Below are 24,143 nucleotides of genomic sequence, written 5' to 3' on the forward strand. Positions count from 1 at the left end.
TGCCTACCTCTGTAGACTCCATCTGTAGGGGCAGGGCATAGCTGAATAAAAGGCAGCAGAAACTTCTGCAGACTAAACGTCCCCGACTGACAGTGCTGAACAGAGCAGTGGCTCTCCTAACACAGTGTTTGAGCTCTGTGAATGGACAGACTGCCTTCCCAAGTGGGTCCCTGACCCCGGTCTAGCCTAACTGGGAGACACCTCCCAGTAGGGGCCAACTGACACCTTATACAGCCAGGTGCCCCTCTGAGACAAAGCTTCCAGAGGAAGGATCAGACAGCAATATTTGATGTTGTGCAATATTTGCTGTTCTGCAGCCTCCGCTGGTGATACCCAGGCAAACAAGGTCTAGAGTGGGCCTCCAGCAAACTCCAACAGATCTGCAGCTGAGGAACCTGACTGTCAGAAGGAAAACTAACAAACAGAAAGGAATAGCAACAACATCAACAAAAAGGACCTCCACACCAAAACCCCATCTCTAGGTCACCATCATCAAAGACCAAAGGTAGATAAAACCACAAAGATGGGGAGAAACCAGAGCAGAAAAGCTGAAAATTCTAAAAAACAGAGCACCTCTTCTCCTCCAAAGGATCGCAGCTCCTCGCCAGCAATGGAACAAAGCTGGATGGAGAATGAATTTGACAAGTTGACAGAAGCAGGCTTCAGAAGGTCAGTAATAACAAACTTCTCTGAGCTAAAGGGGATGTTGGAACCCATCGTAAGGAAACTAAAACATTGAAAAAAATTAGACGGATGGCTAACTAGAAAAAACAGTGTAGACAAGACCTTAAATGAACTGATGGAGCTGAAATCCATGGCACAAGAACTACGTGATGCATGCAGAAACTTCAGTAGCTGATTCGATAAAGTGGAAGAAAGGATATAAGTGATTGAAGATCAAATTAATGAAATGAAGTGAGAAGAGAAGTTTAGAGGAAAAATAGTAAAAAGAAACAAACAAATCCTCCAAGAAATATGGGACTATGTGAAAAGACCAAATCTACGTTTGATTAGTGTACCTGAAAGTGACGGAGATAATGGAACCAAGCTGGAAAACACTCTTCAGGATATTACCCAGGAGAACTTCTGCAACCTAGCAAGGCAGGCCAACATTCAAATTCAGGAAATACAGAGAACTCCACAAAGATACTCCTCGAGAAGAGCAACCCCAAGAAACATAATTGTCAGATTCACCAAGGTTGAAATGAAGGAAAAAATGTTAACAGCAGTCAGAGAGAAAGGTCGGGTTACCCACAGAGTGAAGCCAATCAGGCTAACAGCGGATCTCTCAGCAGAAACTCTAGAAGTCAGAGAAGAGTAGGGGCCAATATTCAACATTGTTAAAGAAAAGAATTTTCACCGTGAATTTCATATCCAGCCAAACTAAGCTTCATAAGTGAAGGAGAAATAAAATCCTTTACAGACAAGAAAATGCTGAGAGATTTTGTCACCACCAGGCCTGCCTTACAAGAGCTCCTGAAGGAAGCACTAAACTTGGAAAGGAACAACTGGTACCAGCCGCTGCAAAAACATGCTAAATTGTAAAGGCCATTGATGCTAGGAAGAAACTGCATCAACTAATTGGCAAAACAACCGGCTAACATCATAATGACAAGATCACATTCACACATAAGAATATTAACCTTAAATGTAAACGGGCTAAATGCCCCAATTAAAAGACACAGACTGGCAAATTGGATAAAGAGTCAAGACCCATCTGTGTGCTATATTCAGGAGACCAATCTCACGTGCAGAGAAACACATAGGCTCAAAATAAAGGGAGGGAGGAAAATCTACCAAACAAATGAAAAGTAAAAAAAAAAAAAAAAAAAAAAAAAAGGCGGGGATTGCAATACTAGTCTCTGATAAAACAGACTTTAAAGCAACAAAGATCAAAAGAGACAAAGAAGGCCATTACATTATGGTAAAGGAATCAATTCAACAACAAGAGCTAACTATCCTAAATATATATGCACCCAATCAGGAGCACCAGATTCATAAGGAAAGTGCTTAGGGACCTACAAAGAGACTTACACTCCCACATAATAATGGAAGACTTTAACACCCTACTGTCCATATTAGACAGATCAACGAGACAGAAGGTTGACAAGGATATCCAGGACTCGAATTCAGCCCTGCACCAAGCAAACCTAATAGATACCCACAGAATTCTCCACCCCAAATCAACAGAATATACATTCTTCTCAGCACCACATCACACTTATTCCAAAATTGTCCACATAGTTGGAAGTAAAGCACTCTTAGCAAATATAAAAGAACAGAAACCACAACAAACTGTCTCTCAGACCACAGTCCAATCAAGTTAGAGCTCAGGATTAAGAAACTCACTCAAAACCACACAACTACATGGAAACTGAACAACCTGCTCCTGAATGACTACTGGGTAAATAATGAAATTAAGGCAGAAATAAAGATGTTCTTTGAAACCAATGAGAACAAAAACACAACGTACCAGAATCTCTGGGACACATTTAAAGCAGTGTGTAGAGGGAAATTTATAACACTATATGCCCAGGAATGAAAGCAGGAAAGATCTAAGATCAACATCTTAATATCACAATTAGAAGAGCTAGAGAAGCAAGAGCAAACAAATTCAAAATCTCGCAGAAGGCAAGAAATAACTAAGATCAGAGCAGAACTGAAGGTGATAGAGACACAAAATACCCCTCAAAAATCAATATATCCAGGAGCTGGTTTTTTGAAAAGATTAACAAAATAGATCAACCACTAGCAAGAGTAATAAAGAATAAAAGAGACAAGAATGAAATAGACGCAATAAAAAATGATAAAGGGGATATCACCACCAATCACACAGAAGTACAAACTGTCATTGGAGAATACTATAAACACCTCTAGGCAAATAAACTAGAAAATCTAGAAGAAATAGATAAATTCCTGGCCACATACACCCTCCCAAGACTGAACCAGGAAGAAGATGAATCACTGAATAGCCCAATAACAGGCTCTGAAATTTAGGCAATACTTAATAGCCTACGAACGCAAAAAGTCCAGGAGCAGACGGATTCACAAAGGAATTCTATCAGAGGTACAAAGAGGAGCTGGTACCATTCATTCTGAAATTATTCCAATCAATAGAAAAAGAGGGAATCCTCCCTAACTCATTTTATGAGGCCAGCATTATCCTGCTACCAAAGCCGGGCAGAGACACAACAAAAAAAGGGAATTTTAGACCAATATCCCTGATGAACATCGATGCAAAAATCCTCAATAAAATACTGGCAAACTGAATCCAGCAGCACATCAAAAAGCTTACCCACCAAGATCAAGTTGGTTTCATTTCTGAAATGCAAGGCTGGTTCAACATATGCAAATCAATAAATGTAATCCATCACATAAACAGAACCAAAGGCAAAAACCACAAGATTATCTCAATAGATGCAGAAAAGGACTTTGACAAAATTCAACAGAACTTCATACTAAAAACTCTCAAAAAACTAGGTATTGATGGAACGTATCTCAAAATATAGGAGCTATTTATGAGAAACCCACAGAGAATACCATACTGAATGGGCCAAAACTGGAAGTATTCCCTTTGAAAACTGGCACAAGACAGGGAGGCCCTCTCTCTCCACTCCTATTCAACATAGTGTTGGAATTTCTGGTCAGGGCAATCAGGCAAGAGAAAGAAATAAAGGTATTCAGTTAGGCAAAGAGGAATTCAAAGTGTCCCTGTTTGGAGATGACATGATTGTATATTTAGAAAACCCCATCGTCTCAGCTCAAAATCTCCGCAAGCTCATAAGCAACTTCAGCAAAGTCTCAGGATACAAAATCAATGGGCAGAAATCACAAGCATTCTTATACACCAATAACAGACAAACAGAGAGTCAAATCATGAGTGAACTCCCATTCACAATTGCTTCAAAGAGAAAAAAATGGCTAGGAATCCAACTTACAAGGGATGTGAAGGACCTCTTGACACTGGTTTTATGTGGCCACTCTTATCCTGACACCAGGCTCTAGCTCTCAGATGACATTTCTTCCTTTTTCATTTTTTGTCTTTTTTTGTTTTGTTTTGAGATAGAGTTTCCCTCTGTCACCAGGCAGGAGTGCAGTGGTGCGAACTCAGCTCACTGCAACCTCTGCCACCGGGGTTCAAATAATTCTTTGCCTCTGCCTCCCGGTTTCAAATAATTCTTTGCCTCAGCCTCCTGAGTAGCTGGGATTACAGGCGCACACCACCACGCCAGGGTAATTTTTGTATTTTTAGTAGAGTTGGGTTTTCACCATCGTGAACAGGCTGGTCTTCATCTCTTGACCTCGTGATCCACCCGTTTTGGTCTCCCAAAGTGCTGGGATTACAGGCATGAGCCACTACTCCTGGCCACCGATGACATTTCCAGACACACACTGGGCCAATACGGAATCTGTTGCATTGAAAGAAAGCACATAGAACAGCCAGCATTTGACATCTGCTAACTGGGGAAACCCTGGACCCTGAATAACCAGCTGCAACACCCCTGTGGTATGTCGAGGGCTTTTGTGGGGACCTCTGAAACTTCCTAACTTCAGGTGAGACTCAGCACATTACCAGCTGTGGTTGCTGAAGGGCAAAAATGCTTCTGTTTGAGACAAGCAGAGGGAAAAGTAAATGGGACTTTGTCTTGCACTTTAGGTGCCAGCAAAGGCACAGTGGGGCAGAACACTAATTGGGCATGTGGGGTCTCTGATTCTAGGAGTTGACTCTTTATCAACAATTCTGGACCTGTCCTTTGCCAGAGAGGAGCCCGGAACCCTGAAGGGTGAGTCCCAGGCCAGGCAGCCTACACGACAAGCTTATCCAAGAGACCCGGGACCTTAAAGGAATGAGGCTGGTTGTCTGGCAGTAGTACTTGTGCCCTGAGATGGTGGTGGCTATGGGCTTAGGCTCCTCTTTTTGGAAAGTAGAAGGAAGACTTAGAAGGACTGTGTAATGTGATCTGAGTGCCAGCTCAACCACAGTATAACAGAACACCAGGTAGACTTCTAAGATTTTTGACTCTAGTCCCTGACTCCCAGATGGCACCTGTGCACACATCAAGAGCTTGGAGAATCTCACATCTCTTAAGGAAAAAACACAGGCCTGGCTGGCTTTGCCATCTGCTGATTGTAGAGCCCCAGAGCCTTGAGTGAACATAGGTAGTAGTCAGAAAGAGGTTCCTGCAAACCTTGGGCAAGACTCAGTGCTGTGTGTGGCTTCAAATCTGAGCCAGTGCATTCATAGTGGTGGTTGCCACATTGATGCTTATATCACTTCACCTCCAGCATTGTGTAACTCAGAACACAGAAAAAGACTCTCTATGTTTGGGAGAAAGTAAGGAAAGGGAATGAAAGTGTCCACCTAAGGGCCAGGTGCGGTGACTCACGCCTGTAATCTCAGCACTTTGGGAGGCCGAGGCGGACAGATCACGAGGTCAGGAATTTGAGACCAGCCTGACCAACGTGGTGAAATCACGTCTCTACTAAAAATACAAAAAACGAGCATGGTAACACATGGACTTGTAATCTCAGCCACTCAGGAGGCTTAGGCAGGAGAATTGCTTGAACTGGGAGGTGGAGGTTGCAGTGAGTGGAGATCGCACCACTGACCCCTCCAGCCTGGGCAACACAGTGAGACTCTATCTAAAAAAAAAAAAAAAGAAAGAAAGAACCAAGTGTCCACCTAATAATTCAGAGAATTGTACTGGATCTTCTCCAACACTGTCAAAATGATACTGATAGAAGTATGCAAGAATCACAGTGTTACTGGGATGGGGGTGCTCCCTAAAGCAGATACAGCTTAGATTGCAACACCCAAGTCCTTTCAGATATCTGAAATGTCTTTCCCGGAAGAATGGCTGCAAATAATCCCAGACAGTGAAGACAACAATAAATACCTAACCCTCCGATTCCCAAACACCGAGGAACATCGACTAGCATCAACACCATCCAGGAAAATAGGAACTCACCAAATAAATGAAATAAGAGACTGGGGGTCAGTACTGAAGAAACAGAGATATGTGACCTTTCAGACACAGAATTCAAAATAGTCATTATGAGGAAACTCAGAGAAATTCAAGATCATGCAGAGAAGGGATTCAGAATTCTATCAGATAAATTTAACAAAGAGATTGAAATCATTAAAAAGAATCAAGCAGAAATTCTGGAGTTGAAAAATGCAATGGGTCTACTAAAGAATGCAGCAGAGTCCCTCAAAAGCAGAATTGATCAAGCAGAAGCAAGAATCAGTGAGCTTAAAAACAGGCTAATTGAAAAACACAGTAAAGGGAGACAGAAGAAAAAAGAACAAACAAGAATGAAGCAAGCCTATAGGATCTAGAAAATAGCCTCAAAGGGGCAAACCTAAAATTTATTCATCTTAAAGAAGAGGTAGAGAAAGGGATAAGGGTAGAAAGTTTCTTTAAGAAGATAACAGAGAACTCCCCAAGATAAGAGAAAAATATCAATAAGCAAGTACAAGACGGTTATAGAAAACCAGGCAGATTGAACCCAAAAAAGATGACCTCAAAGCATTTAAAAATCAAACTCTGAAAAGTCAAGGATAAGAAAAGGATCCTAAAAGCAGCAAGAGAAAAGACACAAATAACATACAATGGAGCTCCAATACATCTGGCAGCAGACTTTTTGGTGGAAATTTATAGGCCAGGAGAGAGGTCTGATATTGAAAGTACTCAGGAAAAATAACTTCTACCCTACAATGGAATAGCTGGCAAAATATTTTTTTGATTATTTTGATTTTCAAAATAATTTGAAATTTGAAATCAAATTTCAAAATTTGATTAATTTGATTAGGATGAAATTTATTTCATCCTAAAGGAGAAATAAATACTCTTTCAGACAAAAAAAAACTGGGGGAATTCATGAATGCCAGACCTGTCCTACAAGAAATGCTAAAGGAAGCACTTCAATCAGAAAAATTAAAACATTGATGAGCAATAAATAATCATCTGAAGGTGCAAAACTCACTGGTAATTGTAAGTACAAAGAAAAACAAAAAACATTATAACCCTGTACCTGTGGTGTGTAAACTGCTGTTATTCTAAGTAGAAAGGCTGGAATGATAAACCAATAAAAAATAAGAGCTACCACCACTCTTCAAGAAATAGACAATACAATAAGATATAAATAGAAACAACAAGATAAAAAGCAGAAGGACAAAGTTAAGGAATAGAGTTTTTACTAGTTTTCTTTCTGCTTGTTTGTTTTTTAAGGCAAATCGTGTTAAGTTTTAATGGATTAAAATAATGGGTTGTGCCGGTGGAGGCAAAATGGCCAAATAGGGACAGCTCCAGTCTACAGCTCCCAGTGTGAGTGATGCAGAAGATGGGTGATTTCTGCATTTCCAACTGAGGAACCGGGTTCATCTCGCTGGGGAGTGCCAGACAGTGGGTGCAGGACAGTGGGTGCAGCACACTGTGTGTGAGCTGAAGCAGGGTGAGGCATCGCCTCACCTGGGAAGTTCAAGGGGTCAGGGAATTCCCTTTCCTGGTCAAAGAAACGGGTAACAGACGGCAACTGGAAAATCAGGTCACTCCCACCCTAATACTACACTTTTCCAAAGGGCTTAACAAATGGCACACCAGGAGATTATATCCCACACCTGACTCAGAGGGCCCTATGCCCACGGAGTCTCGCTCATTGCTAGCATAGCAGTCTGAGATCAAACTGCAAGGCAGCAGCAAGGCTGGGGGTGGGGCGCCCACCATTGTAGAGGCTTGCTTAGGTAAACCAAGTGGCTGGGAAGCTCGAACTGGGTGGAGCCCACCACAGCTCAAGGAGGCCTGCCTGCCTCTGTAGGCTCCACCTCTGCTGGCAGGACACAGACAAGCAAAAGGCAGCAGTAACCTCTGCAGACTTAAATGTCCCTGTCTGACAGGTTTAAAGAGAGTAGTGGTTCTCCCAGCATGAAGCTTGAGATCTGAGAATGGGCAGACTGCCTCTTCAAGTGGGCCCCTGACCCCTGAGTAGCCTAACTGGGAGGCACCCCCAAGTAGGGGCGGACTGACACCTCATACAGCCGGGTACTCCTCTGAGATGAGACTTCCGGAGGAATGATCAAGGAGCAGCATTTGCGGTTCACCAATATTTGCTGTTCTGCAGCCACCACTGCTGACACCCAGGCAAACAGGGTCTGGAGTGGACCTCCAATAAACTCCAACAGACCTGCAGCTGAGGGTCCTGACTGTTAGAAGGAAAACTAACAAACAGAAAGGTGTAGCATCAACACCAAAAGCCCATCTGTACGTCACCATCATCAAAGACCAAAGGAAAATAAAACCACAAAGATGGGGAAAAAACAGGCCAGAAAAACTGGAAACTCTAAAAATCAGAGTGCCTCTCCTCTTCCAAAGGAATGCAGCTCCTCATCAGCAATGGAACAAAGCTGGATGGAGAATGACTTTGACGAGTTGAGAGAAGAAGGCTTCAGAAGATCAAACTACTCTGAGCTAAAGGAGGAAGCTCAAACCAATGGCAAAGAAGTTAAAAACCTTGGAAAAAAACTAGAAGAATGGCTAACTAGAATAACCAATGCAGATAAGTCCTTAAAGGACCTGATAGAGCTGAAAACCATGGCACAAGAAATACGTGATGAATGCACAAGCCTCAGTAGCTGATGCAATCAACTGGAAGAAACGGTGTTGGTGATGGAAGACTAAATGAATGAAATGAAGTGAGAAGAGAAGTTTAGAGAAAAAAGAATAAAAAGAAATGAACAAAAACTCCAAGAAATATGGGACTATGTGAAAAGACCAAATCTATGTCTGATTGGTGTACCTGAAACTGATAGGGAAAATGGAACCAAATTGGAAAACACTGCAGGTTATTATCCAGGAGAACTTCCCCAATCTAGCAAGGTAGTCCAACATTCAAATTCAGGAAATACAGAGAATGCCACAAAGATATTCCTCAAGAAGAGCAAATCCAAGACACATAATTGTCAGATTCTCCAAAGTTGAAATGAGGGAAAAAATGTTCAGGGCAGCCAGAGAGAAAGGTCAGGTTACCCACAAAGGGAAGCCCATCAGACTAACAGGGGATCTCTCACCAGAAACTCTACAAGCCAGAAGAGAGTGGGAACCAATATTCAACATTCTTAAAGAAAAGAATTTTCTTTTTTTTTTCTTTTTATTATTATTATTATTATTATTATACTTTAGGCTCTATGGTACATGTGCGCAACGTGCAGGTAAGTTACATATGTATACATATGCCATGCTGGTGCGCTGCACCCACCAACTCGACATCTAGCATTAGGTATATCTCCCAATGCTATCCCTCCCCCCTCCCCCCACCCCACAACAGTCCCCGAAGTGTGATGATCCCCTTCCTGTGTCCATGTGTTCTCATTGTTCAATTCCCACCTATGAGTGAGAATATGCGGTGTTTGGTTTTTTGTTCTTGTGATAGTTTACTGAGAATGATGATTTCCAATTTCATCCATGCCCCTCAAAGGACGTGAAGTCATCATTTTTTATGGCTGCATAGTATTCCATGGTGTATATGTGCCACATTTTCCTAATCCAATCTATCATTGTTGGACATTTGGGTTGGTTCCAAGTCTTTGCTATTGTGAATAATGCCACAGTAAACATACGTGTGCATGTGTCTTTAAAGCAGTATGATTTATAGTCCTTTGGGTATATACCCAGTAATGGGATGGCTGGGTCAAATGGAATTTCTAGTTCTAGATCCCTGAGGAACCGCCACACTGACTTCCACAAGGGTTGAACTAGTTTACAGTCCCACCAACAGTGTAAAAGTGTTCCTATTTCTCCACATCCTCTCCAGCACCTGTTGTTTCCTGACTTTTTAATGATTGCCATTCTAACTGGTGTGAGATGGTATCTCATAACCAAAACAGCATGGTACTGGTACCAAAACAGAGATATAGATCAATGGAACAGAACAGAGCCGTCAGAAATAATGCCACATATCTACAACTATCTGATCTTTGACAAACCTGACAAAAACAAGAAATGGGGAAAGGATTCCCTATTTAATAAATGGTGCTGGGAAAACTGGCTAGCCATATGTAGAAAGCTGAAACTGGATCCCTTCCTTACATCTTATACAAAAATCAATTCAAGATGGATTAAAGACTTAAATGTTAGAACTAAAACCATAAAAACCCTAGAAGAAAACCTAGGCAATACCATTCAGGATATAGGCATGGGCAAGGACTTCATGTCTAAAACACCAAAAGCAATGGCAACAAAAGCCAAAATTGACAAATGGGATCTAATCAAACTAAAGAGCTTCTGCACAGCAAAGGAAACTACCATCAGAGTGAACAGGCAGCCTACAAAATGGGAGAAAATTTTCGCAACCTACTCATCTGACAAAGGGCTAATATCCAGAATCTACAATGAACTCCAACAAATTTACAAGAAAAAAACAAACAACCCCGTCAAAAAGTGGGTGAAGGACATGAACAGACACTTCTCAAAAGAAGACATTTATGCAGCCAAAAAACACATGAAAAAATGCTCACCATCACTGGCCATCAGAGAAATGCAAATCAAAGAAAAGAATTTTCAACCCAGAATTTAATATCCAGCCAAACTAAGCTTCATAAGTGAGGGAGAAATAAAATCCTCTACAGACAAACAAATGCTGAGAGATTTTGTCACCACCAGGACTGCCCTAAAAGAGCTCCTGAAGGAAGCACTAAACGTGGAAAGGAACAACTGGTACCAGCCACTGCAAAAACATGCCAAATTGTAAAGACCATCAAGGCTAGGAAGAAACTGCATCAACTGACGAGCAGAATAAACAGCTAACATCATAATGACAGGATCAAATTCACACATAACAATATTAACCTTAAATGTAAATGGGCTAAATGCTCCAATTAAAAGACACAGACTGGCAAATTGGGTAAAGAGTCAAGACCCATCAGTGTGCTGTATTCAGGAAACCCATCTCAATTGCAGAGACACACATAAGCTCAAAATAAAGGGATGGAGGAAGATCTACCAAGAAAATGGAAAACAAAAAAAGGCAGGTGTTGCAAACCTAGTCGCTGACAAAACAGGCTTTAAACCAGCAAAGATCGTAAGAGACAAAGAAGGCCATTACATAATGGTAAAGGGATCAATTCAACAAGAAGAGATAACTATCCTAAATGTATATGCACCCAATATAGGAGCATCCAGATTCATAAAGCAAGTCCTTAGTGACCTACAAAGAGACTTAGACTCCCACACAATAATAATGGGAGAGTTTAACACCCCACTGTCAACATTAGACAGATCAACAAGACAGAAAGTTAACAAGGATATCCAGGAATTGAACTCAGCTCTGCACCAAGTGGACCTAATAGACATCTACAGAACTCTCCAACCCTAATCAACAGAATATACACTCTTTAAAGCACCACACCACACCTATTCCAAAATTGACCACATAGTTGGAAGTAAAGCACTCTTCAGCAAATATAAAAGAATAGAAATTATAACAAACTGTCTGTCAGACCACAGTGCAATCAAACTAGAACTCAGGATAAAGAAACTCACTCACAACCACTCAACTACATGGAAACTGAACAACCTGCTCCTGAATGTCTACTGGGTACTTAACTAAATGAAGGCAGAAATAAAGATGTTCTTTGAAACCAACGAGAACAAAGACACAACAAAGCAGAATTTCTGGGACACATTCAAAGCAGTGTGTAGAGGGAAATTTATAGCACTAAACGCCCACAAGAGAAAGCAGAAAAGATCCAAAATTGACACACTAAAATCATAATTAAAAGAACTAGAGAAGCAAGAGCGAACACATTCAAAAGCTAGCAGAAGGCAAGAAATAACTAAGGTAAGAGCAGAACTGAAGGAAATGGAGACACAAAAAACCCTTCAAAAATCAATGAATCCAGGAGCTGGTTTTTTGAAAAGATCAACAAAATTGGTAGACCACTAGCAAGACTAATAAAGAAGAAAAGAGAGAAGAATCAAATGGATGCAATAAAAAATGATAAAGGGGATATCATCACCAATCCCACAGAAATACAAATTACCATCAGAGAATACTGTAAACACCTCTACACAAATAAACTAGAAAATCTAGAAGAAATGGATAAATTCCTCGACACATACACCCTCCCAAGACTAAACCAGGAAGAAGTTGAATCTCTGAGTGGAACAATAACAGGCTCTGAAATTGAGGCCATAATAAATAGCTTACCAACCAAAAAAGTCCAGGACCAGATGGATTCCAGCCGAATTCTACCAGAGGTACAAGTGGGAGCTGGTACCATTCCTTCTGAAACTATTCCAATCAATAGAAAAAGAGGGAATCCTCCCTAACTCATTTCATGAGGCCAGCATCTTCTTGATACCAAAGCCTGGCAGAGGCACAACAAAAAAAGAGAATTTTAGACCAATATCATTGATGAACATTGATGCAAAAGTCTCAATAAAATACTAGCAAACTGAATCCAGCAGCACATAAAAAGCTTATCCACCATGATCAAGAGAGCTTCATCCCTGGCATGCAAGGCTGGTTCAGCATACGAAAATCAATAAATGTAATCCAGCATATAAACAGAAACAAAGACAAAAACCACATGATTATCTCAATAGATGCAGAAAAGGCCTTTGACAAAATTCAACAACGCTTCATGCTAAAAACTCTCAATAAATTAGGTATTGATGGGACGTATCTCAAAATAATAAGAGCTATCAATGACAAACCCACAGGCAATATCATACTGAATGGACAAAAACTGGAAGCATTCCCTTTGAAAACTGGAACAAGACAGGGATGACCTCTCTCACCACTCCTATTCAACATAGTGTTGGACGTTCTGGCCAGGGCATTCAGGCAGAAGAAGGAAATAAAGGGCATCCAATTAGGAAAAGAGAAAGGCAAATTGTCCCTATTTACAGATGACATGATTGCATATCTAGAAAACCCCATCGTCTCAGTCCAAAATCTCCTTAAGCTGATAAGCAATTTCAGCAAAGTCTCAGGATACAAAATCAATGTGGAAAAATCACAAGCATTCTTATACACCAATAACAGACAAACAGAGAGCCAAATCATGAGTGAACTCCCATTCACAATTGCTTTAAATGGAATAAAATACCTAGGAATCCAACTTACAAGGGATGTGAAGGACCTCTTCAAGGAGAACTACAAACCACTGCTCAATGAAATAAAAGAGGATACAAACAAATGGAAGAATATTCCATGCTCATGGGTAGGAAGAAAAAATGTCATGAAAATGGCCATACTGCCCAAGGTAATTTATAGATTCAGTGCCATCCCCATCAACCTACCAATTACTTTCTTCACAGAATTGGAAAAAACGACTTTAAAGTTCACATGGAACCAAAAAAGGGCCTGCATTGCAAAGTCAATCCTAAGCCAAAAGAACAAAGCTGGGGGCATCACACTACCTGACCTCAAACTATACTACAAGGCCACAGTAACCAAAACAGCATGGTACTGGTACCAAAACAGAGATATAGACCAATGCAACAGAACAGAGCCCTCAGAAATAATGTCACATATCTACAACTATCTGATCTTTGACAAACCTGACAAAAACAAGAAATGGGGAAAGGATTCCCTGTTTAATAAATGGTGCTGGGAAAACTGGCTGGCCATATGTAGAAAGCTGAAACTTGATCCCTTCCTTACACCTTATGCAAAAATTAATTCAAGATGGATTAAAGACTTACATGTTAGACCTAAAACCATAAAAACCCTAGAAGAAAACCTAGGCAATACCATTCAGGACATAGGCATGGTCAAGGACTTCATGTCTAAAACACCAAAAGCAGTGGCAACAAAAACCAAAATTGACAAATGGGCTCTAATTAAACTAAAGAGCTTCTGCACAGCAAAAGAAACTACCATCAGAGTGAACAGGCAACCTGCAGAGTGGGAGAAAATTTTTGCAACCTACTCATCTGACAAAGGGCTAATATCCAGAATCTACAATGAACTCAAATTTACAAGAAAAAAACAAACAACCCCATCAAAAAGTGGGTGAAGGATATGAACAGACACTTCTCAAAAGAAGACATTTATGCAGCCAAAAGACATGAAAAAATGCTCATCATCACTGGCCATCGGAGAAATGCAAATCAAAACCACAATGAGATACCATCTCACACCAGTTAGAATGGCGATCATTAAAAAGTCAGGAAACAACAGGTGCTAGAGAGGGTGTGGAGAAACAGGAACACTTTTAGACTGTTGGTGGGACTGTAAACTAGTTCAACCATTGTGAAGTCAGTGTGGTGATTCCTCAGGGATCTAGAACTAGAAATACCATTTGACCCAGCAATCTCATTACTGGGTATATACCGAAAGGATTATAAATCATGCTGCTATAAAGACACATGCACACGTATGTTTATTGTGGCACTATTCACAATAGCAAAGACTTGGAACCAACCCAAATGTCCAACAATGATAGACTGGATGAAGAAAATGTGGCACATATACGCTATGGAATACTATGCAGCCATAAAAAATGATGAGTTCATGTCCTTTGTACGGACGTGGATGAAGCTGGAAACCATCATTCTCAGCAAACTGTCACAAGGACAAAAAACCAAACACCGCATGTTCTCATTCAGAGGGGGGAATTGAACAATGAGAACACATGGACACAGGAAGGGGAACATCACACACCAGGGACTGTTGTGGAGGGGGAGGGGGGAGGAATAGCATTTGGAGATATACCTAACGCTAAATGACGAGTTAATGGGTGCAGCACACCAACATGGCACACGTACACACATATAACAAATATGCACGATGTGCACATGTACCCTAAAACTTAAAGTATAATAATAATAAAATTAAAAATAAAATAAAACAAAATAAAATAAAATAAAATGACATGTTGTAAGATGGTATTTGCAAGCTTCACCGTCACCTCCAACCAAAAAAACCTACTTTTTTATTATTATTATACTTTATTTATTTACAGATGATGTATTTATTTACATCATTTACAGATGATGTATTTATTTACATCATTATTTACAGATTTACAGATGATGTATTTATTTACATCATTATTTACAGATGATGTATTTATTTACAGATGATGTATGATTTCTGCTTTAAGTGGGTAAAAATTTGAGAGCAGAAAACTCTTGTTTTCTTTGTTGCCATATCCATAACACCTAGCCCAAGGCCTGGCATGAAGTAGCTGCTTTGTCAATATGCCCTTGAATGAATATATGAATGAATGAATGAACTATGTGATATGGGTAATCCTCACTGAGGAGATTACATGCAAGCTGAGACCTGAATTATAAAAGAATGGGGGCTGTGAGATCTGGGTGAAGAGGATATGGCTTGAAGCCACTGCATGTGCAAAGGCCCTGAGGCAGGGGTGAGCTTCACAGGGAGGTGGAGCAGCAGGCAGGAGGCCAGTGTAGATGAACCGAAGGGAATGAGGGGAAGAGTGGGAAAGGATGAGGGCCAGGTCTAGACCAGGATGAGGCACAGAAGGGTTTTGCCACTTTCTCCACTGACAGTGAAGCCTTCATGCTCACCCTGTGAGTATGGGTGTGCGTGTGATGTCAAAAACTAAGGTGTGTGGGAAAGGTGAATTTATTTGAATTTATTCAAAACTTGATAAGCAAAATTATGAAAAGTTAACTTATCTTGTCTTATCAACCCAGGACTAATGTTTCAATAAGTAGCTTGGAAAAATGAGGAGTTAGCCTCTATGACTTGTGTAATAGCAGCGAAAGCTCTGTTCCAGGTTAGGGAGGGCTGCAGTAGCCCAGTTTCAGACCCCAAGTGGGTGAAGAGGAGTCCATGGGAGAGTGTCTCAGTTTGAGTGTCAGAGCCCATACAAGAGTAGAGCCCTCCATGGCGGTGCCACTTGGGGTGGGACCTCAGAGTCCGAGCAGGCCATGAGGCCATCCACACTGGGGGAGGCCAGCACGTGGAGTCAGAGTCAGGCATGGAGAAAAGGACATCATTAATAGGGCCTCTGGATATCATACCCTTCTCAGACTAAGTATTTCTGCCCTAATTATATACCAGGATCTCACCCTCTTGCAGATGATGGTCAATGATTCTTCACAGGAAGGTAATTGCACCACTTCTCTGGTGGTCTCTTGATGCAAGAGAACAAACACACTGAAAAGAAATGGCAAGTCAACATTTAAAGCAACTCCTTCTTTGTCCCTTGGTGAAACCATTCTCTTTCTGGGGTATAGACCTCTAGACCCAGAACTCTAACATCTTTTTTTGTTTTGTTTTGTTTTGTTTTCAAGACAGAAGTTCTGTTCTTCTTGCCCAGGTGGAGTGCAAAGGCAGGATCGGGTCACTGCAGTCTCTGCCTTTTGGGTTCAAGCGATTCTTCAGCCTCATTCTCCCGAGCAGCTGGGATTACAGGTGCTGGCCCCAATACCTTACTAATTTTTGTATTTTTAGTAGGGATGGAGTTTCACCATCTTGGCCAGCCTGGCCTCAAACATTTGGCCTCAGTGGATTCACCTGTCTAGGCCTCCGAAAGTGTTGGCAGTACAGGTGAGAGCCACCGCACCCAGCCCACAACACTAAAATCTACAAGGATGGGAAACCCAAAGCTTTCAAATGGGCTTCATGGATGAAGGTGAATGAGTGGAGATATTCCCATTTCCCTCATCTGGATCACAGGCCCATGTGTTTCAACTTGTAGAAATATAGGACCACAAAATGGCATTTTTCTTTTTATTAGAGGATATGCCCAGCGTACCTCAGGCTGTTGCATTTCTAAACACTTCATAGACATGGCACATCGCTGAAAGGCAGAGATATGGAAAGTCCCCATGACCATCAAACTCTTACACTTCAGTATAGATTTGTTGTGAGTAGAGCTAGGACTGCAAGGAATGTCATTCTCACCATTGGATGTCATTGGTATCAGTGTCGACAGACATGCACTTTCAGCCTTTGGAACTCGCTGTGTGATCCTTAGGTTTTCAGAAACCTTACCATTTCCTGTCCATCAGACCTGGCAATGACATTGTTATCAGTAGAATGGAGATTGGGCTGGGTGCAGTGGCTCAGGCCTGTAATCCCAGCACTTTGAGGCCAAGGTGCTTGGATCACTTGAGCTCAGGAGTTTAAGTCCAGCCTGAATAACATAGTGAGAGCACGTCTCTACAAAATATACAAAAAATAGCCCAGCATGTCGCTGTGTGTCTGTAGTTCAAGCCACTTAGGAGGCTGAGGTGAGAGGATGCCTTGAGCCTGGAAGCTGGAGGCTACAGTGAGCCCAGATAGCCCCACTGTACATCAGCCTGGGTGATGGAGTAAGATGTTGTCTCATCAACAACAACAACAACAAAATTTGAATGGAGAATGGAGCTGTGTATTATGTTGCAGAATGTTCTGATGGGCTTGGTTCCTCAGGACTACTTGGATGGCTAATGAGACAGACAGGAAGACAGAGAAATTCAGATTGTGAATAAATACTGCTGTTGTTTTCATGTCAATGCCAATATTACAGCTCCACTTTCCTGAAGAGTTTTGCAAAACATGGATTTTGCAGACCAACAGTGCACACAGTGTGACCAAGGTTGTGTTATTTATTGCTATGGTAAGGAGAAAACATCCATCACAGCTGCTACACTGGGGCCACACCTGATGGTGTTTGCATTAGTTTCCTGCCATCTGCCATCATCCTTCTGGATTCTGAAGATACCAGACTGGTGAATTCCATGAAACAGATGACCGGACCAATAGCACTGGTCCTTGAGTTTTTGATGGTTGTGTTCATCTCTGCCATCTATATACGGGAAATAATTTGCCTTGAGAGTTGATATTGGTTTTTATTGATTATATTGTCTTGGATGAGCATTGATAGACTTAGGCTTTCCATTTGCAATTGTTTTTTTCCTAGGATTATAAGTCATAGCTCACAGGCCACAAAAACACTGTAAGTATTTTTCCTGTTTCTAAGTCTATGACTCCTGTTTATACATGAGATCCTAGGAACATAACCATACAGGAAAGAGGTGCATGAACAGAGTTCCCTCACGTAGAGGCAGAAGTTGGCAAGGAATACATCAATTTCCTGACTCCCACCCTTAAGCCATTACTCTAACAAGGGTCATGGTGATGTTTCCAAACCATGGGTTTTATGCCAACAAGGCCTTCATGGTCAAGAGCTTCCAAAAGACAACAATACTCACCTTCGTTCAGTGCTCAGTTACCTAAGCAAATGACTGTAGGTCTTTTCCAAGGGAAACTGGAGAATTCCAAACTTGTACACCTTCCTTGGTTTTGCATAAACCTGCCTCATGAGAACCCAGCCTCTTTTTGAGTTAGGCCTTCTCATGTGAGAACTGTCTCAGATTTTAACTGGATGAAGGATGATGACTTTCTAAGGAGCTGCTGAAATCTGCCTTCTGTTCCTCTTGATGATTTCTATTTCCTGTTAATGCAGGGACACACCTGTCTGCCGTTTATATCTGTTGTCGCTAAAGAAACATACTCTAAGAGGTAAGTCCTAGATATTGCAGGGCAGTCCCCCCATGATGTACTCTGGCACTGGTGTCACCTCCTTATGCACACCTTGCATTGATGGCAAAGTGCTGGCCTCTGCCATTCCCATGTCTTCTCACCATTTTGGTGCTATGGATGGAGCCCATCCCTGTAACAGTGTCCCCTGCTTTGAGCTCTGACCTATGAAGAATGTCCAGCACTTGCCTCTCAGTGATGCTGGTGTCCCTCTCACTGGTGCACTGGTCATGGGCAGTCTTTTTTTTTTTTTTTGAGACGAAGTTTTGGTATTTTTCCCCATGCTGGAGTGTAGTGGTGTGATTACAGGCATCCAGCACAATGCCGGTCTAATTTTTTGTATTTTTAGTAGAGACAGGTTTTCGCCATGTTGGCCAGGTTGGTCTCTAACTCCTGACTTCAGGCGATCCACCCACCTCAGCCTCCCAAAGTGCTGGGATTACAGGCATGAGTCACCCCACCCAGCCGTCATGGGTAATGTTTAAGATCATAGTCAGCTCCTGGTTCTTCTTCTATAGTAGAACCAATCCAGGATGCCCACTGATTTAGTTTGGATCTGTGTCCCCACCCACACCTCATATGGAATTGTAATCCCCACCGTTGGAGGTGGGGCTGGTTGTGCTGGTGAGAGTTGAGTGGATCATGGTGGTGGATATTTTATGAATAATTTAGCATCATCCCATAAGTGCTGTCCCATGATGGAGTTCTCAAAAGAACTGCTTGTTTGAAAGTGTGTATCACCTCTCCTAACATTTGCACCAGCTCTGGCCGTGGAAGATGACCCTGCTTCCCTTGTACATTTTGCCATGACTCTAACTATTCTGGGGCCTCCCCAGAAGTTAAGCTGATGGCCAGCATCATACTTTTTGTACAGCCTGTGGAACCATGACCCAATTAAACCTGAGTTTTTAAAATAATTACCCAGTCTCAGGTAATTCTTTATAGCAGTGCATGAACAGACTAATACGTGCACTTCTCAACTATGTCATTCTTTACCCCAAAGGTATCCATCCGTACAATTTGGATCTGAGCCTAACCACCTGCAGTGAACCCACACTCCTCTGGTTCTGGGCATATTTTTCCACTAGCCTAACCTCACATCCAATGCAACCCCAATTTGGCAATCTCAGGTCACTCACAATACCCTCCGACTTGCCACAAATTCAAAAGTTCCCAACACTCTCAGGATGACGATGGAGCTAGCATCACTAACACAACTCAAAACAATCACTCTGTTCGTTTTACAGTTACAACAGCTAAAATACACAAATCCAAAGAAGCCAAAGAGACAAACAAACAGGGCTGGGTCATACAGGATCCCAGACAGATGACTCCACTGCCTCCTCAAGGCAGGGTGAGGGGGAATGCATCTCCCAGCTCCACTGATGATGGTCTCTTTGTGATGAAGCCTTTTTCCTGGGCCTCAGTTGTACATGTCCTTTGGCTCTAGGAGAAGATGATGCTTTCCAACTCTCAAACCTCATTTATTTCTTATTTTTTTGGAAGCAGAATCTCACTCTGTTGGCCAGGTTGAAGTGTGTGCAGTGGCACCATCATACCTCATTGTAACCCCTAAGTCCCTGGCTCAGGTGATTTTTTTATCCCATGCTCCCCATTAGCTAGATCTACAAGTACAAGTGCGTGCCACCAAGCCCATCTAATGTTTAAGAAAATTTTGTTGTAGAGATAAGGTCTTGCTCTGGTGTCCAGGTTGGTCTGGAACTCCTTGACTCAAAAGATCTTACCTCCTCAAGTTTCCCCAAATCTTTGGATTATAGATGTGAGGCACCACATCTAGTCCCAACTCTCACACTTTAAATTGCTGAGTGGCAGGTGACAGCCTGACTTTTCCTCTTTCAATGCATCAATGGCACTGGTTTGCAGCCATCCAATTCCACATTCCTATCGCTATCATTTACCTACAATCTTCCAAACCAAAAGCAATGTACCTTCAGTGCTTCTACCATAGTTCATCCAAAATTACCCAAGGTGGTTTCACAGTGGTCACATGCCCTAGCGACTCTCTGTCCTCCAACTGCCAGCAGTGATCGTTGCTCCCTGCAGTCCTGTGGGGAGTCATCCAACCCCAGAATCCATACTTAGGGTTGACTTCCCAGGACCATTGCCGGTAGCAATTGCCAGGTCATGGTTTCTAGAAGCAGAACATGAGATAGGGAATCAAGATTTGCATTGAGGGAGTGCTCCCGATAGCTCAGGCCAGGCAGCTCAAGGAAACCAAGTATCATCAGGTCTGGCTGAAGACCTGCTTAAGCCTGATCCCAGACAGGCTCTGGAGCACAGCCTTCAGCACAGAGGTGGCCTCATCTTGGTCACCCTGAGGTGTCTGTGCCAGTGATTCCCTGGCTGCTAGCTGTTGCCAGGAAGGGGGTGATTAACAACCATCTGGGCCATGTGACTGCATGTCAACTGAGTGCAAATCTCTCTAGGAGAGGCACCTACCAGGTGTGAAGGAGGATCCTGGGGAAGAGGGTCTGGGCACAGCCATTCCTGTAAATGGCTTTCAGGAAACACATGAGAAGCTTTGGGATGTCCAAAATTAGGGGTGGACATTGAAAGAACAAAATGTCCATCAAAAAAAATTATAAAAGTCCATGGAAAGACAAAACACTGGGCAGAAAGACAGTGAAAGATCATAAGGGCTCCATAACGTCCTCCGTGTGACAAAGAGTTCATTACAACAAGGGAGGAACACTAGACCTTGCTTAAAAGGAAGTGGCTGCAGGGAGAGCTCCTGTGTGCACACTCAGAGTTGAGGTCAAACCCCTGGGATTTTGTCTAATTCGCTTGTGACTGGGGAAGGGGTAGACTTTTGGCAATGTGAGGTCAGGGGTATCTGATGAAGGGGTCAACAAATGCCTGGACAGGATTCATGAAGATGAGAGGGACGTTCAAATTCCTAAAAAGCTGGTGGTCAAAAGAGTGAAGATGAAGAGGAGGGTGTCCTGAAACCTCAGAGCCAGAAGTGGGGCTGAAGGCAAGAAGCCTTTCAAGAGAAGAAAGGAGTTTGGAAAGAGGTGGATGTCAGGCAGGAACCTTCCCCAACCTGGAGCCCCAAAGCATTTTAAAAATGGGTGAGGGACACAGAGGAGGTTGTCTGAGCAGAGGAGGATCCTAGAAGCCAGCGTGGGGGAAGGAAGAGGGTATGAGGCTGGCATGAAGTGGGGACTAGAGAAAGGGTGAGTAGTTTTCAGAGAAAAGGCCAGTGTCCAGTGCTGTCCAGGAGTGAATCTGGCCACTTGTCCTGAAACAGGGGTCTGAGTCTGGCAGTGGCAGCATGGCGGGGTGGGTGAGTGGCACTATGGAAGAGCCAAATCTCCACCTCTATCCTCAAAGCCGTTCTTCCACACAGCTTTACGGTTAGCAAGGCTCCATGAGAATGATTAGTTCCTGAAAAGAGTGGACCCCAGCAGGGCTGACTAGGAGCATGGGCATAGGGGGAGGGAGGGGATCCAGGGCCCGGAGGACCTTGCAGAGCGTATAGCCTTCAGAATTGAGGAAAGGAGAGTGGGGGTGGGGATCAGATCCCAGCATTTATGGAGTGACTGCAGCCCAGAAAGGTGGAAAAAACTAAGAAGGGGACCCCAATGGCTTGAAAGACCTTGCCGAGTGTGGAGCCCTGAAGTGCGCACCCCACTCGGTTGTCCCTCAGGGGCCTGGGAACCTTGCGGAGTGTGGAGTCTCTAGAACTCAGTCCACGCCGCTGGGGAGATGGATTTCAGGCCAGAAACCTTCAGGGACCTGGAGCCCGAACACGTGCTAAAAACAGGGGTAGGGACACAGATCTGAAAGATTTTGGAGTACTTGGAAGGCAGAAGGGAGACTTGAATAAGTCAGAGTGGAGCACTCAGAAGATGGCGGAGACAGCCGAGCTGGAAGAATCCAGAAAAAGAGGCGGGGACAGGGGATGGGGGCTCAGAAGCATTCAGAGCGCACAGGGCCCCTCCAGGGTCGCTTTCACACTGCAGGGTTTTCCTCTGCGGCTGCAGAGCTGCACTTTTCCTCTGTTCCAACCAAAATGTTTCCCTTGAAGGTCTCATCTCCCATGGACTGGAACTGGGCCTCATTTATTCAGGGTCCTCAGTCCTCAAGGAGGCCATTGTCACTCTCCTTCCGGATAAGGTCCTCTCAAATTAGTAAGGGCCCCTCAAGGAGCCCAGGGTTTGTCTTTATCCCTCCCTGAAACTTCTCCTTGAGAAGGAGGAAGTTCCCAAACACCCCCAGGATTTACTGCCAGAATTTCACCCTCTGAAACCTCCTCCTTCCCTAGACCCAGTCTAGCTCCTCATCCTCAGTCCCTCAGTCCCCATGGAGGTGTCCCCTGCAATGGGTTTTCTCCAGATTGAGAGCCTCCCCTCCTCAGTGCACAACCCAGAGACTCACCCCATCCTGAGCAGTGAGCCACCGCATAAACAGACATGGGACCTCACTCCAGCCAAATAACACTTTATTTTTGTAGTTTCAATGTTTTTGTTCCCGGAGGAAAGGGAGGAGCTCAGGAGAACAGTGTCGTCAAAATTTCCTGGTGGTTGTTTAATCGCAGCAGCCGAGTAGGTCAGGAAATTCATCCGGATTACCCTCTTCCTCCTGAAATTAAAGGAAACGTGCAGGACTCATCAACTGGTAAGGTTTCGTGACAATTGTGTGAATATCGTGCTGGATGTATGAATAGAAAGTTAAATCTGAACGACCTGTGCTGCTTGTCCATACATCATTTTCTTCAGGAAATATGAGATGTTTCTGAAGATTTTCCGCAGCTTGTAAGGAAAGGAATATTCCTTTTCCAGTACATAGATGAGCACCTTCTCGATTAGAGACCTCAACAGGTCGAATACAGCTCGTTTTACTAGTTTTGGGACACGTGTCATGAATTGGTCGGCACACCATTTTTCTATCATATCCGTCAGAAATTTGGCCACTTCAGGCACTATTGCTTCCTTGGCCAGGTCCTTTATAAGTGAAATAAATGAGCCCATGATATGTGCAATGAACGTGCTGTTGGTTTCAGACAAAGTTATAAAATGAGAGCGTTCCTGGAGAGTGGAGGCATTTTACAGAAGGTCACGTGGTAGGGGAGGGCCAAGATGGCCAATTAGAAGCAGCTGCCAAACAGGCGGGGGGAGGAGCCAAGATGGCAGAATAGGAACAGCTCCGTTCTACAGCTCCCAGCGTGAGTGATGCGGAAGACGGGTGATTTCTGCATTTCCATCTGAGGTACCATGTTCATCTCACTAGGGAATGCCAGACAATGGGGGCAGGTCAGTGGGTGCCCCAGCTGAAGCAGGGGCGAGGCATTGCCTCACTCGGGAAGCACAAGGGGTCAGGAAGTTCCCTTTCCAGGGGTGACAGGTAGCACCTGGAAAATCGGGCCACTCCCACCCGAATACTGTGCTTTTCCAATGGGCTTAGGAAACGGTGCACCAGGAGATTATAGCCCGCACCTGGCTCAGAGGGTCCTATGCCCACGGAGTCTCACTGATGCTAGGCTGTGATGTTGGGAGTAATATCATCCTCTCCTCCACTGCCTATTAGAAACAATATCTCAGGGAAGGTGTACACCCCTGCGATATTGGGAGTAATACAGTCATTTACCCCTTTGGATATTAGGAACAATATCA

At 43.1% G+C, this 24,143-nt stretch overlaps 1 protein-coding gene across 1 annotated transcript; it reads right to left on the reverse strand.

Moving 5' to 3' along the window:
- Positions 1-3,429: 3,429 nt before the first annotated feature.
- Positions 3,430-23,487, reverse strand: LOC129020271 (uncharacterized). Its single transcript, XM_054464401.2, has 4 exons — positions 23,217-23,487; positions 22,909-23,112; positions 16,050-16,137; positions 3,430-4,409 (listed from the first exon to the last, which is right to left on the reverse strand). The coding sequence occupies exons 1-4, from the start codon at positions 23,231-23,233 to the stop codon at positions 4,341-4,343; spliced, it is 378 nt and encodes a 125-aa protein (XP_054320376.1). The 5' UTR covers positions 23,234-23,487; the 3' UTR covers positions 3,430-4,340.
- Positions 23,488-24,143: the final 656 nt, after the last annotated feature.

This window comes from Pongo pygmaeus, chromosome 20 (genome assembly GCF_028885625.2).
Source record: "Pongo pygmaeus isolate AG05252 chromosome 20, NHGRI_mPonPyg2-v2.0_pri, whole genome shotgun sequence".
Taxonomy (NCBI): domain Eukaryota; kingdom Metazoa; phylum Chordata; class Mammalia; order Primates; family Hominidae; genus Pongo; species Pongo pygmaeus.